Below are 18,793 nucleotides of genomic sequence, written 5' to 3'. Positions count from 1 at the left end.
CAGAACTTCTTAGTGTTGCCTATATGTTTCTCAGCGTAGTACCATATTTGTAGTGAGTTGGAAATAATTTAACCACATTTTTTGAATGCTGTTTTTACCTTGATACCGGATTTTTTTATATATGTAAGTCTATGCAGTGCAACAAGTGCTTCTGTCACGCCCTGGTCGTAGTATATTGTGTTTGCCTTTATTTATTTAGTCAGGCCAGGGTGTGACATGGGTTTATTGTGGTGTGTTTTGTCTTGGGGTGTTGTTAGGTTTTGGGTGTGTGGCTTAGTGGGGGTATCTAGCTTAGTCTATGGCTGTCTGGAGTGGTTCTCAATCAGAGGCAGGTGTTTATCGTTGTCTCTGATTGGTAACCATATTTAGGCAGCCATATTCTTTGAGTATTTCATGGGTGATTGTTCCTGTCTCTGTGTTCACCAGATAGGCTGTATAGGTTTTCACGGTCTTTGTTTTGTTAGTTATTTCATGTCTAGTTCATTTCATTAAAGAACATGAATAACCACCACGCTGCATTTTGGCCCGCTTCTCCTTCGACAGACGAGAACCGTTACAGCTTCCTCTATGTCTCCAAGAAGCTGCAATAGAATCATTGCAGAATACTCTCAAGGATTTTATTTGGAAAGACCAGTAATGTAATTTGTAATCTCGAAGAAACAAACCTCATTCCCTTTAACCGCGTAAGAGTATCATATCAAATGTGTGACTTTTTATAATTATAAATTAACTTTGAGGTCATTGACTTTAATTCCTCAAAGTATTTTGTCAGAGGAGATATAGACAACATAGAGAAATACAATTTTGTCGACCGAGTACATTAGAAATCTTACCTTGTAATGAGATTTTAAGATAGGGCCATCTCTGCAAATCAGGGGTGATCTCCTCTTTTAGTTTTACATAGTTCCCTCTGTAAATTTGGTGGGTATGCATATGCCCAAATAAATAAAGTCTGCCTCATGCCACTGCACTGGAGAATGCAGTACGCAAAGTAAGTAATTCCGCAGGGCTGTTAAGGGGCACCAGTATAGATTTCCCTGTTTTTTTATATCCAGAAAATGAACCGAACAGAGTAAATCATTTCAGAATCTGTGGAAGGTAAATTGAGATCTGAGAAATACAATAACGCCATCGGCATAGTGACAATTTATGCAGAGTACCTTTTAATATTGATGGGTGAAATAAGTGGGTTCAATCTAATCGCTTGGGCAAGGGGCTCCAAAGACAGGGCAAAGAGCATTGGTGATAATGGACATCTTTGGTTTGTGGAACGTTGTCTTCGATATAATATTTCCTGTCTAGACAACTGCTGGGATGCAGAATACAATGTTTGTAACATGGAGATAAATCCTTTGCCAAAACCAAAGAACTCCTAAACACACCATAAATAGTTCCATTCTAGCTCATCAAAGGATTTTCTGCATCCAAACTAAAAGGTGCAGTAGCGACTAGGTCGTTTTCGGACTCATGATATGGAATAGACGTCTAATATTGTCTGAGGTTAAATTAACCTTTATAAACCCAGTTTAATCATCGCTAATTAGATTTCCTACAAGCAGTTCCAATCTTTGCAAACAGATTGAGTTCTGTTGTATTAATGCTTAAGGGCCTATAGCTTTAACAGTCTAGGGGAGATTTGCCCTTTTTTAACAAAACTATATTCAATTAGGTGTTTTGGTCTCTATGGAATTCTCCGTGTTTTAGTGCATGATTGCTAGAACCAAGAATAACTGGCCCCACAATATCCCATATTTCAAGAAACAGCTCAGGAGGGAAACCATCAAGTCATGGTGATTTGCCTCTTTTCATAGATGTTAATACATTCGTGCGTTCTTCTGGAGGAAGTGGGGAGTCAAGGAATCCAGATTTCCCTCTGTAGACTTTGGGAAGGTCCAATGTGTCATCTTACTATGTTCAGGGTCCGCCTCTGACGTATATATTTGGGAATAAAAATGCCTAAACGTATCATTAATTTCTGCCTGGTCATGTGATATTAATGTTTGTTTATGCTCATTTTCAACAAGCACAATCCGTTTTTCCAGGTCTACTACTTTTATACTGTGAGTTGAATTAAGATGTGAGGCAAACAAGGTACAGTTTCCCCTCAAAAACAATTTTGACACCTCCCAAAGTGACTGAGGGGATGTGCCTGTATCTGTATTTTAAACTATACAAATAATTTCAACTTTGCTGAAAGTTGTGTCATAAAATAGGGATATGTATGTTATCCTGTTATTATTTAGTTAGCTAGTAAATAAATAATTAAACCAATTTGTGTAGTACTGAGTCATGAGTAAGGCTGGGGTTTTTGCAGGTGATACGGTTATGACTGTTCAGAATGATGAGAAGATGACTGTTTAATGATGAAATAGATATACCTTAGAGTTTAATTCGGGAGATGGTAGCTCTTTAAAACAACCTCTTCTGTGGTGCCCCAAATCATAATAAGTTCATTGTTACATGATTAATTAAATTGGGTAACAATTAAACATTGTTAGTTGAGGTGGCAGGTCAGCCTAGTGGTTAGAGCGTTGGACTAATAACCGAAAGGTTGCAAGTTCAAATCCCTGAGCTGACAAGGTACAAATCTGTCGTTCTGCCCCTGAACAGCCAGTTAACCAACTGTTCCTAGGCCGTCATTGAAAATAAGAATTTGTTCTTCACTGACTTGCCTACTTAATTAAATAAAGGTAAAATAAATGTAAAAAATATATATATAAATAACAGTCATCAGATTAGTGAAAGTAAAGTCATGACACATCTTAGAGTGATTTATAACCATAGTTACAAATACAAAACGTCCTGTATCATCATTATCAGAAGCCTCAACCTGAACACAGTTTTCTATCAAATAATATTAAAACACCTTTTGTTTTGTTAGTGGCTAAGGAGTGAGCAACACATTTAAAGTATCTGTTTTGACATCAGAATGTTTTAGGTGGGTTTCTTGTATTAGGGCAATATCAACGTTTTTACATCTGATGTATTCTAAGCATTTGGTACACTTGATAGCGGAATTTAAACCATGGGAATTTAACAACATTAAGATGAGCTCACGGTTCATTAAAAACCTTTGTCATATAGAATGTACGGATAAGTGTATGACAAAAACAAACAAGAAATTACATTTAAAAAACACCTACTTCAATACAAATAGGAAAAAATATTTGCGCACCATTATAAATATTTCTGAACGAACTCTGACAGCTGGGGTTTAACAATAAAATAAACAAAAAGAGTAACCACCCACAAGATGGGAAGTCTATAGCTTTGGCTGGTAGGAACTAAAATTCTCAAATCAGGAGGATCCAAAACAGGGATGCACGTCCCAAGTCCTGTCCCATTAAGTCAGCAACTTGTTTTTATCCAACATGACATAAATACGTGGCAAAATTACTTTTCACAGAACACGTTCATACCAAGCTGAGCACTCTGTATGTTAATCCCCATAAAGTTTATCCTACCCCAGGACTGCTTTACTGACGGCTAAATATTTTAGCCAGCTAACGTTTGTAGCCTGAACCAAATAATTATCTAGCCAGCTAGCCAACTCAGCGAATGAGCCACATGCCAGCTCGCTGCATCTTAGCCATATAACCAAACTGCTAACAGCCATGTTAACAAATGTTAACAAAACAGGCCCCTCATACCAAGTTAACTAAATTATGTTGCTGTCACGTCTACTTCCCCTCCCCCTCTCTGGCGCTCATTTTTGCCAGTTTAAGTACAACTGCCACCATCGTTACGCACACCTGCGCCTCATGAGCTTCACCTGGACTTCATCACTTCTATGATTAGCTCCCATATATCTGTCACTCCCTTAGGTTATTTCCCCAGGCAGTATTAGTTATGTTTCTCATGTCCAGATGATGCTCTTGTTTTGTATTGTTCTAGTTAGTTAGTTTTAGATTCACCCCTTGTACTTACTTCCAGCGTCTGCGTTAGTCGCTGAATAACAAATAAACATTAGCTAGGTAGCTTAGCATTTGTTGTATCCATCTTGCGAGTTAAATTGGGCCTTCATGCGAAGGGGAAAGAGGGGGGCTGTTGTTGTTTTCTTCCGTCTACAGTGGGGAGAATCTGAGGTAATGACTGGGCTCGTTCTCTTGCAGTTGTCCTCAGCTGCAAGGCATGCCTCTGCTTCTTCCACAGTGTAGCATTCTTGGAGTGTTCCATTTTTCCTGATCTTCAGGATGGCTGGATATATCAGGAACCGGTGAAGTCCTCTTGCTGTTATCTATCGTTTGATGTGGTTGAAGGACTTCCTCTTCAGTGTGGTTTCGTTGCTGTAGGGTAGAATGCCATATTGGATCTCCCATGTCTTGATGGGTTCTCGAGGGCTCTGGTTCCCCGCAGAATATCCACTCGCTCCTTATCTTAACAGGCAGAATGAGGGTGCAGGGACAGCTACGGTTATTGCCATTTTAGATTCGGTGAGCCGGTTAACTTTCAATCTTCCTCTCTTTTAGCAATGGTATCCATTTTTGCAGATTCACCTGAAGATAATTTTTTGGGGTCAGAACCCTCTGCTGTTTCTTCCAGGCCCACCAGACGTATGTTCAGTGTCCTCTTTCTGTCTTCAAGCGATGTAATTTTCACCCCCAGTTGCTTCACTGCATCTGGCTATGGCTATGTTGTCTGTAACAGTCCTGGCACTAACCTGTGTTTGTTCCCCTGCTCCTCTCTGTTTCTTGCTCCTGTTTTCTAGTCCTTCCCGGTTTTAGCCATTCTGCCTGCCCTGAGACTGCCTGCCGTTCTGGACCCTTTGCACCCTCTCTGGATTACTGACCCTGCCTGCATTTGACCTGTCATTTTCCTCCCCCTGTATTAGAAATAAACGTGTTTCTTCGACACTGTCTGCATCTTGGTCATACCTGAAACATGATAGTTTGAGAGTATTAAGATGTGTTGGAAGCTTCCACCATATCCTTAAGTGATTTAATTTCTCCCGAAAGCAGTTCCTCCAGGGATTCCTTGATTCAGAGCCTTCAATATGGCAGAGTTGGCTGTATCCTCAATGGTCTTAGTTGGTTCAGTGTCTTTGTTTGAGATGCATTTAGGCTTTCCTGTGCCTTGAGTGTCCTCGGTTGCATAGGTCCAGCTTATTAAGCATTTTGAAGGTTCAGAGGCCAGTTGTCAGGAATTTATTACGGCTTTTGGTCTTTAGAGACTTTACTCAGAACTACACATCTAGAATTGGGATGGAGTGACTGGGAGGACATCAGACACTTTTCTGGGGGGTGTGTGTGGGGCCTCCACTGATCCCATTTCACCCCAAGTACACCCCCACGAGCCACTATACCTTAATTTAAGGTAAAACAAACCAACCACAGTACCTAAGTGGTCTTTCTTCAAATGCATGTACAATGTATGTATCCACATACTGTATTTAGTTTTGTACCATTAGGTAAAAAAAAGGCAGTACAGATATGTACTTTGCTTTATTTTGTTTTTTTCTGTGCATTTCTTTGTGTCTTGATACATGTCTGCTCAGCCCACATTCCCACACTCTATATATGTAATGTTTACAATAACTATGAATTTATACTAAGGAATGGCCACCGCTCTCAAATGCCATGTCAAAAATGTTTTACTTAGTTCTTCAATAATAGATGGAACAGATACGGTTAACTTTGATTCTATACAAGTAAAGAACAACACAATCCAACTTATCACATGGAATGTGCATGGGCTCCATGATGGGGTAAAAAAGCATATGGTTCTCGAACACTTAAAGTCAGCAGATGTGGTTCTCTTCCAAGAGTCAATGTACATAAACAAATTATAATTCTTGAAAGAGGAGTCTGCCAAAAGGCACCTCAAGGACTCTCAGACCATGAGAAACAAGATTCTCTGGTCATGTTTTAAGTGTAAAATGAACAATGACTCAATAACCTATGCCTTCTGGGAATTCTATGAAGTCCAAAACTTGTGGGTGGAGCTAGAATGTTGGCTGTCAGAAGTATTACAATGTTAACTTACTTTTAATCCGTCTGTCTGCATATTTCAAGACATAGCATATGGGGGTGTAGTGAGACCCAATGGACTGGACGATTCTCTTCTCATCACTCATCTTGAGAAAACGTATACTAAAAACTTGGAAATCATTTAATCCACCATCATTAACACAATAGAAAAAACAAATGATTTATTATTGAAATAGAATGGGGTGACCTGGTAGACTGAGAGAAACAAATTAGTACAATTTAAGGCCATGTGGCAAACAATAATGCAGGCAATAGGGATGGGGTTGTGAGCATGCAGATCTGGGCAAATGAGATGTAGTCATTGTTTGTGTGCGTCTGTAAATTGATTTTCGTATATGTATGTTTGTATCTGGTTTTAAAAAAAACAACAAAAAACAACACTTTTTTGTAAATTATATTATCAAGAAATACATTTTAAAAAGATTCACGCTTGGGGACCATTAGAGATATTTGAAACGTGTGAAAAGGTTAAAATGATTCCCGATTCTCATCTGATTCTTGAAATAGTCCAACTGGGATTTCCGGAAAACCTTGGAATTTTGGGAAAGTTACTGAAATTTTGCGACTGAAGTCCTCCAATACTTTCCTCATCTTAATTTTGCACATGACCTTTGTATTCGGGTAAATCACTTATTGATGTAAATGTGTTTGCTTTGCATCCCAAATGGCACCGTATTCCCCATATAGTACTCCACTGTGACCAGCTCTGGTCAAATGCGGTGAACCATAAAGGAGCAGGGAATTAAACTCTGGACTCCCGTGTACCAAGTGGCAACACCACTATACTAACACTACCCTCTATGCTGTTTCCTCAGAGGGGGTAAGAATGAACCCGAACCAGAGCAGCCTGTTCCCAGGAAGGTGGCTATACGGAGCCTGCCCTCTACAGACGACATAGATCCGGATGTACTGGACAGCATGCATTCTCTGGGCTGTTTCAGAGACAAGAACAAACTGATGAAGGACCTGCTCTCGGACGAGTGAGTAGTGAAGGAGGGATGGATGGAAGGGATGGGGAAGAGGGAGTGAGAAAGGATGGAGGTGGGAGAAGGGAGGGAGGGGAGGACAAATTAGGATATGGTGGTGGAGAACAGTGGGGGAAAGAAGATCAGAGAAAGATGGATGAAGGAAGGAGACAAGATTAGATGAGATGATAGGGTGGTGGATGGTACAAAATGAGAAGGGACATAAGAGAGAAAGGACAGGAGAAGAGAGGAGAGGACCATAAGGACTCAAGGACATGATCACAGAAGGCAGAGGAGAGGAGAAAGAGGGAAGGTTGTTGAATGGAGGTGTGAACATTGTGGAAGGTGAGCGGAGGAGGGGGAGAAAGGGAAAGGGGAGAGGGGAATTGTCTCTAGGCTCCAGAGGCCTTGGGTTCTTATGAAATCCTTTGAACCTGTTGCTTTGGATGTCAGCAGACATACGTCACTTTGCTGTTATCACACGACTTTGGCAGCAGTGCTTATACCACCTGCTTGCACACCTCCGCGTAACAAGCTCCTGGGTCACACTGTTTCTGCACTGCAGGGTTTGTGTGTGTGTGAGTGCACGTGGGAGATAGAGAGAGAGTGTGAATGTGTGTGCTTGTGCTCATGTGAATACCTTTAAGCATTTGTGATAGAGATAGTGTGTGTGTTTGTGTGCTTGTTTCACTGTTGGAGCATTGTAGAGCATCACAAATAAAGCAAAGTGGCGATGCCTTTAGGGCAGGGGTTGTGTGTTGAGATTGTGTTACCTATGACCTTCCCAAGGGCCTGTGAAGGTTTCAGTGTGGTTCTCTGAAGGTATAGTTATGATTCGCTGTGAAGGGCCCATGCATCATCCCTTAAGTTACCTTTTTTCACATTTCAAGTGCTCTTCAGTTTTCTGTTATCTCTCCTCTTCATTTTCCTTTTTCTCCCATTTTCTTATTTGCACTCTCTCATTCATTTCTCACCCTTTCTTACATCCTCTCCTCTCTTTCCTTACTCGTTCCTTTCTTTATTTCCCTTCTCTCCTCTCTACTATTCTTATTCTCTGCTCTCTCTCTCCTCCTCTGGGTCTGAAAGCAAAAGAAAGTCGGAAGCGTTAATTCCATTTATTCTTCTTTTCTTTTTTAGCTGAAGTTGCAGGTCTTCATCTATCGCTGCATTCCCCAGACCCTTCCGTTTTATATGCCATATTACAACCGGAGTTTCACAGCCAGAGGAAATCGATCCTTCGTCTGGATAGGCCAGAAAATGTGACTTGTCACCTCCTGTGCAAATGAGGAGTCAGATTCCACATACTCCATCTCAGCTACGAGCGTAGAGTGACATCTGAAACAGGATACTGAGCTCTTTCACAGAGTGTACAGCATTTGATGTTGCACCGTTCACAGAGCATTCTGTACATGAAAATGTCAGTCAGAACAGGTCCAGAATAAGGGCACAAGGTGAGACCCAGATGCAGACACAGGAGGCAGATGGTTAGAGTCCAAGATGTTTATTAACAATCCAAAAGGGGTAGGCAAGAGAATGATCGTGGACAGGCAAAAGGTCAAAACCAGTTCAGAGTTCCAGAGGTACAGAATGGCAGGCAGAATGGTCAGGCAGGCAGGAATGAAGTCCAGAAAAACAGGCAAAGGTCAAAACCGGGAGGACTAGTAAAATAGAATAGAAAAGCAGGAGCACGGAAAAAAAATGGTGGTTGACTTGAACATACAATATAAACTTGTACAGAGAGACAGGAAACACAGGGATAATACACTGGGGAAAATAAGCGACACCAGGAGGGGGTGGAGACAATCACAAGGACAGGTGAAACAGATCAGGGTATGACACAGAATCATTAAATTTTCAGATGATTTTTCTTTAACTGTTATATGGTCATAGCTGGTGCTGTTTCAATGTGCTAATTGTGTTTGAAAAAGACATGCGTGAAATTGACAGATGAATTAACTCAATGTGCATTGAAGACGTTGTACGTAATGAGCTTGGAGTGGCTGAATTTAAAAAATATACAGTGGGGAGAACAAGTATTTGAAACACTGCCGATTTTGCAGGTTTTCCTACTTACAAAGCATGTAGAGGTCTGTCATTTTTATCATAGGTACACTTCAACTGTCAGAGACGGAATCTAAAACAAAAATCCAGAAAATCACATTGTATGATTTTTTTATGATTTGCTTGTTTGAAAATATATAATTTTATCGATGTCTAGTGAGGTAATAAAAAGTATGTTTTCGGCTGTCATGGAGCATGAAGTCTTTAAAGGAGTGACAGTTGCTCCATTGAGATTATTGGCTGCTATTAGCTATACACTATTAGTTTTGGTTTATGTAGTATCAACCAACCTGATCCTCCATTTTTTGCTCAGATCAATCCCCTTTTGTCATCTTTCTTCTGCTCTGCAGAGATAACCAGGAGAAGATGATCTACTTCCTGTTGTTGGACCGTAAGGAGAGGTACCCCAGCCACGAGGACCAGAACCTGCCCCCACGCAATGAGATTGGTAAAATAAAATGACCAAGCCGAAAATCACAAGACAGTAGCAATTGTAAAATCTATGTTGACGGTGAATCTTCTCACGGAAATGTTCTCACAGAAATTTTCTCATGGAAATGTTGACGGTGTTAACTCACAGAAATGTATTACATCAAGCACTATGGGAAGAAGCCCTCCCCACCTGATTCAACTAGTCAAGGGCTTGATAAATAGTTAAGTGAGGTGTGTTAGCTCTGGAATATATCAAATACATGGAATGACTGGGGAACCAGGGAGAGGTTTGAGTGTGCGCTAACGCATGTGCTTGACTGTCAAACTGCACTGTAGCTAGTGTGTGATCTTCTCTCTCTCTATCTCGCTCTATATACAGTATATATATATATCCTTTCTCCCCTCTCTCTGTCTCACTCCCCCTCCTCTCCACAGATCCCCCCAGGAAGCGTGTGGACTCCCCCATGCTGAACCGCCATGGCAAAAAGAGACCGGAGAGGAAGTCTATGGAGGTGCTGAGTGTCACAGACGGAGGCTCCCCCGTACCCGCCAGGAGGGCCATCGACATGACACAGCACGGACAGAGGTACACAAACACACAGGAACAGAGGTACACACACAACCACACCCATGCACACACACGCACACACACAACACACACACACACACACAACCACGCACACATATACAGCATACATATACAGCACACATACTTTGAATGTGTTTGACCATGTTTCCCTATCCCATCACACCAGAACCCATCAACTCTGCATGGCATCATTGAGACACCATTAGTCTTTTACCATCTCCACTCTTCAATATTTTGGATATTGTACAAGTGCAATCCATTCACCATTTGTTTTATGCTCTAGATTGACAAGATAGTGGTAAGATAGCAGACAATAGGGCTAGTTCTATCAGTGGGCAGTGTTGTGGTCTGACACACAAACATGTACACAAGAATGCACGCGTGCACGCACGCACACACACCCATAGGCAAACTGACAGATGGACGGACCAATGTCCGTCCATCCATCCGTCTGTCAGTTTGTCTATGGGTTTGTATGTCATTAATGCAAAGGGTGGCTATTTTGAAGAATCTCAAATATAAAATATATTTTGATTTGTTTAACACTACTTTGCTTACTACATGATTCTATTTGTGTTATTTTGTAGTTCTGATGTATTCACTATTATTCTACAATGTAGAAAATAGTAAAAATAAAGAAAAACCCTGGAATGAGTAGGTGTGTCCAAACTTTTGACTGGTGCCATATGTGGATTTTACATTGGAAAAACCTGCACATTTTTAAGGGGAATAAATACATTTTAGTTTTACAGAAATTATAACTAACTGTAATTTGGATATCATCTGTTTTGGTCATTATTTATTTCAGATAGTATTATATATACACTGCCTTCTGAAAGAATTTAGCCCCTTGACTTTTTCCAATTTTTTTTAGGTTACAGCCTTATTCAAATATGTATTCAATTATTTTTTTCCACTCATCAATCTACACACAATACATGACAGAGCAAAAACAGGTTTTTAGAATTATTATTGAAATATCACATTTACGTAAGTATTTAGACCCTTTACTCAGTACTTTGTTGAAGCACCTTTGGCAGCGATTACAGCATCGAGTGTGCTTGTAACTGACGGTACAAGTTTGGCACACCTGTATTTGGGGAGTTTTTCCCCATTCATCTCTGTAGATCCTCTCAAGCTCTGTCAGGTTGGATGGGGTGCGTTGCTGCACAGCTATTTTCAGGTCTCTCCAGAGATGTTTGATCGGTTTAAAACCTCTTGGGGCTAGGGGGCAGAATTTTCACTTTTGGATAAATAGCATGCCCAATTTCAACTTTCTGCTACTCATGCCAAGAATATAAGATATGCATATTAGTCATAGATTTGGATAGAAAACACGCTGAAGTTTCTAAAATGTCTGTGAGTATAACAGAACTTATGTAGCAGGCAAAACCCCGAGGACTAACTGTTCAGAATTTTTATTTTATTTTTCTCTCTCTGTTCCCTGACTTGTTATTGCCAAGGGATATTTCATAGGAACTTGTTTTCAGTTCCTACTGCTTCCACTGGATGTCACCAGTCTTTGGAATTTGGTTGAGGTTATTCCTTTGTGCAATGAAGTAGGCAAACTTTGAACTGGTTACACTTTTGTGAGTTGCTTAAGACGTGAAAAGTGGTGCTGGTTTGTTTTCTTTCCTGTATTGAACACAGATTGCCCCGTCTACAATTTGTTTGATTATTATCATTTAAAAATATTTTGGCAAAGTTAATAGGCAACTTTTGAAATATTTTGTATTGACGTTGCATTTTTTGTAAGCTGTTTTTTTCTGGATCAAACGCGCTTTATAAATGGACATTTTGGATATATATAGACGGAATTAATCGAACAAAAGGACCAATTGCGATGTTTATGGGACATATTGGAGTGCCAACAAAAGAAGCACGTCAAAGGTAATGCGTATTTTATATTTTATTTCAGCATTTTGTGTAGCGCCTGCAGGGTTGAGATATGCTAACTCCTTTGTTTACTGCTGGTGCAGATGGTGCAGGCTATCAGATAATAGCTTCTTATGCTTTCGTCGAAAAGCATTTTTAAAATCTGACATGTTGGCTGGATTCACAACGAGTGTAGCTTTAATTGAGTATCTTACATGTATGATTTAATGAAAGTTTGAATTCTATAGTATTTTATTTTAATCTGGCACTCTGCATTTTCCCTGGCAATTGGCCAGTTGAGACATTTGCGTTCCGCCTATCCCTAACTAGTTTTAAAGTCCGGGATCTTGCTGGGCCACTCAAGGACATTCTAAGACTTGTCTCAAGCCACTCCTGCGTTGTCTTGGCAGTGTGCTTAGGGTCGTTGTCCTGTTGGAAGGTGGACCTTCACCCCAGTCTGAGGTCCTGAGCACTCTGGAGCAGGTTTTCACCAAGGATCTCTGTACTTTGCTCCGCTCATCTTTACCTCTATCCTGACTAGTCTCCCAGTCCCTGCTGCTGAAAAATATCCCATAGCATGACGCTGCTACCACCATGCTTCACCGTTGGGATGGTGCCAGGTTTCCTCCAGACGTGACACTTGACATTCAGGCCAAAGAGTTAAATCTTGGTTTCATCAGACCAGAGAATCTTGTTTCTCATGGTCTGAGAGTCTTTCGGTGCCTTTTGGCAAGCGGGCTGTCATGTGCCTTGTAATGAGGAGTGGCTTCCGTCTGGCCACTACCATAAAGGCCTGATTGGTGGAGTGCTGCAGAGTTGGTTGTCCTTCTGGAAAGTTCTCCCATCTCCACAGAGGATCTCTAGAGCCCTGTCAGAGTGACCATCAGGTTCTTGGTCACCTTCCTCACCAAGGCCCTTCTCCCCAATTGCTCAGTTTGGCCCGGGTGGCCAGATCTAGGAAGAAATAATTAAGGAAAAAAACAAGTGACTAGCACTGAGATTGAACCCGCTATCCTCGGTGGGTGTAAATGGTATAAATGGTATCAAATCTGCCCAATTAGCTGTTCGCTTTCCGTACACCCACTTGTGTTGATACGCCTATTTATGTTGACAAACATGTTCCAGCAGCTATGTTGAGTTGCAGTTACCCCAGACTCCTCTTTTGCTTGATTTGGGCTCCCGACTGGCGCAGCAGTCGAAGGCCAACTGTATCTCTGTGCTAGAGGCGTCACTACAGACCCTGGTTCAATTCCAGGCTGTATCACAACCAGCTGTTATTAGGAGTCCCATAGGGCGGCGCACAATTGGCCCAGTCTCGTCTGAGTTAGGGTTTGGTCGGATCAAATCACCGAGGTGACAAGGTAAAAATCTGTCGTTCTACCCCTGAACAATGCAGTTAACCCACTGTTCACCGGTAGGCCGTCATTGTAACTAATAATTTGTTCTTAACTGACTTGACTAGTAAAATAGAAAATAAATAAAACATTTGATTTCAAAACCAGCCCCAAAGCTGATTTGTTTTTAAATTTAACCCCTCTACGGAGCTGTACATCCTTCTCCCCTTATGGCACGCATTACAGGGCTGAAGCTAAGCTGAGCTGTGTATGGGGAGGAGGATGTTGGTGAGAGAAGTCAGTGGGTTTCTGGTTTATCTATGTCTTGTGCTTTTTGTCATATCCTTGATTGAACAGTATTCTCTGCTGGGGGAGGTGTGTGGTTGTTAGTTTGTGCACAAACGTGTGCGTGTTTGCGTGTGTGTGAACGTAACTTTATCTCTCCCCGGCAGCAAACTTTTATCGACAGTTTTGAGAATCAGGAGAACTTTACATCAGAGTGTGTCAGAAAGAAGACTGGCTTTGAAACACATATTATGACAAGCCAAATCTCAGCGTGTACACTGACGGAAGGGAAAGATAAGTATTTTGGAATGGAATGCATTTTAACTCAAGCTACATAGACGAAACATGTAAACCCCAGTCACTGTCCAGCATTATGTAATTGTGTCTAGTTTGGTTCCCCAAAATTGTAAAACTTTTTTTCTTTCTTTCTTTTTTCTTGGCAAATATTGTAACACACATCGGGGTCAAATGTTATCCTACAATGTAATAAAATGTAATAATTCCACAACAGAATGATGGCAAAACTGTATCTTCATCGCAATGGGAATCATCATTTTTCTTTTGTGAATTATGTTTGAGTAGGTTTGGAATACATGATTTGCAGTAGCTGTACCATGCAGATAATATGGTACATATTTTAGTATGATCTGGATATATGTTTCTTACATGAATGACCAATTCATCTTGTATATAATAAAGTGGGCTGGAAAATCTTTAAAAAATCACAAAAACACAGCTTCATCTTAATCCTGAAGGTGTGTGAGGAGAAATTGAGGAGAGGTTGATTGATTGATTGAATTTATTAGACCATTTAAAGAGAATACATAAAAGGGAGCTGCAGCCGGTGATGCCTCCACATACATTTTTTTTTAAATCATCAAGGATAACACAATATAGCTTAAAAGCTTATTTCCATTGTGGTCCTTTTATAAAGGGAAGAGGATGCAGCAAGGTTAGGCGGAAATTGAAGCGACAAGATACATTGACAGACAAAATTGTTGTTTGTTATTTAACATGAGATTATAAGTACAATTCACTTTCCTAATAAACAACTATGGACAGGTACATCTCTCGTGTTAATACTATGGGGGAAAATATACACCTGTAATTATAAATGTATGTTTTTTTGTATCATTTCGCCGTTTCTTATGTATAACATTGCTCTGGGGAGGCGATTGAGTGTGTTGGACTGATGTTAAAGTGCCCTTAATATGAATATACACACAAGTAACCACAAATAAAACAAACTGTGTCATCAAGCACAGATAGACCTGGGTCTTGTTCATTAGGGCACACAATGCTTTAAATGCTTATCAACATTTTGCAGAGGAGAATGAAAACATACTTTTCTTATTGGTTGGACAAATCCACCAAGTCCCTCAGTGTTTCTGTCAGTTTTCTTCCATTTGGTGCAGAATGAACATGACCCATGTCTTGGTTCATTTGGAGGTTTGTTGGGGTGAATAGTGAATATTAGCATTCACTCCGTGTCAGAGTCATGTAGAAAAATAACTAGATAAGGAGAGAATGAGATGAGAAGAGAAAGGGTAGCTAGAAGACTCTTTTTCCATTTTCCTTGAGGTCCCAAGTCCCCTCAACTCGAACTCTCACTCACACATGCACACCTACACAGACTGACAGACAGGCCGACAGACAGACAAACAAACACAGCCCTGAATATTTCGGACCCCTTGTCTCAGACCTCCTTTGGTCCTATTACCACTGACCATTTACTTTGGTTCCGTTGTGTTTTTGAAGACTCCATGCCCCCTTCCCAGAACCTCTTGTACTCATTCCATCCCCCACAGTGCACCACTGCACCCCTGTGGATGTGTTGGATGGACCTCAGATGCAGCGATTTGTCACATACACACACACACACACCTCCACAAAGAGTGTGTGGGAAAAGTTTGGACATGAGGAGTTTCCCAGACAAGGTATCAGTACAAACCCCAGCCACACACACACACACACATTTTCTCTCCAGTATAAGCCCTAACTCTCCATACAGGGGCCCTTTGTTTCCATTTGGGAAATGACAGATTGGTTGGCTACAGAATGTGTTTTTACCCCAACAAAACAAACACACACACACACACACACAAACAAACGGGAAATATTTTTGTACAGAAGTGGATGTAACACCTGGACAGCCTGAGTATTATGAATACTATTCATTAACTACAGGTCAGTGTTCAACACCATAGTACCCTCAAAGCTTATCACTAAGCTAAGGATCCTGGGACTAAACACCTCCCTCTGCAACTGGACCCTGGACTTCCTGACAGGCTGCCCCCAGGTGGTGAGGGTAGGAAGCAACACATCTGCCACACTGATCCTCAACACTGGAGCCCCCCAGGGATGCATGCTCAGTCCTCTCTTGTATTCCCTGTTCACCCACGACTGCATGGCCAGGCATGACTCCAACACCATCATTAAGTTTGTAGACGACACAACAGTGGTAGGCCTGATCACCGACAATGACGAGACTGCCTATAGGGAGGAGGTCAGAGACCTGGCCTGGTGGTGCCAGAATAACAACCTATCCCTCAACATAACCAAGACAGAGGAGATGATTGTGGACTACAGGAAAAGGAGGACCGAGCACGCCCCCATTCTCATCAACGGGGCTGTAGTGGAGTAGGTTGAGAGCTTCAAGTTCCTTGGTTTCCACATCACCAACAAACTACAGTGGTCCAAACACACCAAGACAGTCGTGAAGAGGGCACGATAAAGCCTATTCCCCCTCAGGAAACTAAAAAGATTTGGCATGGGTCCTCAGATCCTCAAAAGGTTCTACAGCTGCAACATTGAGAGAATCCTGACTGGTTGCATCACTGCCTGGTATGGTAATTGCTCGGCCTCCGACCGCAAGGCACTACAGAGGGTAGTGCGTACGGCCCAATACATCACGGGGGCTAAGCTGCCTGCCATCCAGGACCTCTACACCAGGCGGTGTCAGAGGAAGGCCCTAAAATTTGTCAAAGACCCCAGCCTCCCCAGTCATAGAATGGTTCTCTCTACTACTGAATGGTACGTTTTTACCCCCAAGCCATAAGACTCCTGAACAGTTAATCAAATGGCTACCCAGACTATTTGCATTGTGTGCCCCCCAACCCCTCTTTTATGCTGCTGCTACTCTCTGTTTATCATATATGCATAGTCACTTTATCTATACATTCATGTACATACTACCTCAATTGGCCCCGCACATTGGCTAACCGGGCAATCTGCAATGTGTCCCACCACCTGTCAACCCCTCTTTTACGCTGCTGCTACTCTCTGTTTATCATATATGCATAGACACTTTAACCATATCTACATGTACATACTACCTCAATCAGCCTGACTAACCGGTGCCTGTATGTAGTCTCGCTACTGTTATAGCCTTGCTACTGTTATTTTTCACTGTCTTTTTACTGTTGTTTTTATTTCTTTACTTACCTATTGTTCCCCTAATACTTTTTTTGCACTGTTGGTTAGAGCCTGTATGTAAGCATTTACATTTACATTTACATTTAAGTCATTTAGTTTTCACTGTTGTATTCGGCGCACGTGACAAATAAACTTTGATTTGATTTATTACTACAATACCCAAACCATCTGTAATGTTATCTTTATTTAATGTCTGGTCTAACAGACACAGATGCTATGATACTTCCACCCTTGTTTATACCAGAGGGGACTGCTTTTAGGCTATGTTAGGATAGCCTGAACATGAGAAAGTTGGTTTGCTTGAACGGTTCAAGAGTTACTGTTGGTTAGTTATTTTATGTAAATGTGTGCAATTTTACAATGCCTTGCAAAAGTATTAATCCCCCTTGGCATTTTTCCTATTTTGTTGGATTACAACCTGTGATTTCAATAGATTTTTATTTGGATTTCATGTAATGGACATACACAAAATAGTACAAATTGGTGAGGTGAAAAAAATAAACTTGTTTCAAAAAATTCAAAAGAACAAACAACAGAAAAGTGGTGCGTGCATATGTATTCACCCCCTTTGCTATGAAGCCCCTAAATAAGATCTGGTGAAACCAATTACCTTCAGAAGTCACATAATTAGTTAACCACTCCTTGAACGGAACCCGCTAGCGGGCTGAAATTCCACAACATACGGTATGATCGCTACATAAATAGTCATATTAAACATTCATGAAAATACAAGTGTCTCACATGTATTGAAAGCCTAGAATCTTGCTAATCCAACTGCGTTGTCAGATTTAAAAAGGGATTTACTGCAAAATAATACGATGCAATTATCTGAGCATAAAGCCCCATAAAAAAAAAAAATTAACCAGCACAGGCGTAACATATTCACAAACTGCATTAAAATAAATAGTTTACCTTTGACGATCTTCATCTGTTTGCAATTCCAATGCTCATTGTTACACAATGAATGATCTTTTGTTTGATAAAATCTGTTTTTATAGCCTAACACAAAACATTTTATGAACCGCTTGTGTCGTGAATTCCGTCTCATTCCATTTTCGACAACACATTCCAGGTAAATAACCCACACAGAACGTGACTTTTCCAGTCATGTTTGGTTTCACTGCAATCAACTGGTTTGTTGAGGGGAGGTTTGTTTGTAACACAATCAAAGCTGATGGGCCATTTCGCAGGACGTATTGACTGAAAGAACCCGATTTGAAGACAACAAGTCATGACATCATTGTGCACCAATGATTTGCCCGCTGTTTCGTTGATTGACTGTCTTTTAACCCAATGACCACTGATCGTCTTGAAATCTAGCTGGGTAGATAGCCAATTAGCTGAGCTAAACGGCAATAGGGTATGTTTATGTGTTGCAAGACCAACCCATGTAGTAAGCTCCAGCGTAAAGTGAGTCATTCCCTATTGAAGTTTCATACCGGAAGGAGAAACACATATTACGCAGTGCATTGTTTGGTAAACGCGCAGATTCAGCTGTTTATATATCAATCATTATGGCGACTAAGTCAGGGAAAGCTAAATCTAAGTCTAGATATACAGATGTACACACAATTTTAGAATAAATTGATTGGGAAGGTGAGACAGAGATTGTTGTAGGACGATTCATTTAGCGATTGTGGAGGAATATGTTTTGAACGGGAGAGGACATCGTTTTGGACTGGTAAGTTCTTATCATGCTAATGCCCTTGTTTGAAATTCATAATATAAAATATTATTTGTGATTTATTTTTATGTTAGAAGCAATATATAAACATGTAATGTCATGAGATGTGAGATGCGTGTGTCTGCCGCCCCACCCCAACCCACATG

The 18,793-nt window shown here is 40.9% G+C and overlaps 1 protein-coding gene across 1 annotated transcript in view; it reads left to right on the top strand.

Annotated features, from left to right (window-relative positions):
• Window positions 1-18,793, top strand: part of brsk2a (BR serine/threonine kinase 2a) — a 557,365-nt gene that overhangs the window by 478,951 nt on the left and 59,621 nt on the right. Inside the window, exons 10-12 of the mRNA XM_064930639.1 lie at window positions 6,803-6,967; window positions 9,364-9,461; window positions 9,881-10,031. Of these exons, the coding sequence (XP_064786711.1) occupies window positions 6,803-6,967; window positions 9,364-9,461; window positions 9,881-10,031 (414 nt within the window). The remainder of the gene's footprint in view (window positions 1-6,802; window positions 6,968-9,363; window positions 9,462-9,880; window positions 10,032-18,793) is intronic.

The sequence above is a fragment of the Oncorhynchus masou genome, chromosome 22 (assembly GCF_036934945.1).
Source record: "Oncorhynchus masou masou isolate Uvic2021 chromosome 22, UVic_Omas_1.1, whole genome shotgun sequence".
Lineage (NCBI taxonomy): Eukaryota > Metazoa > Chordata > Actinopteri > Salmoniformes > Salmonidae > Oncorhynchus > Oncorhynchus masou.
This window is presented reverse-complemented; position numbering and strand designations above follow the sequence as displayed.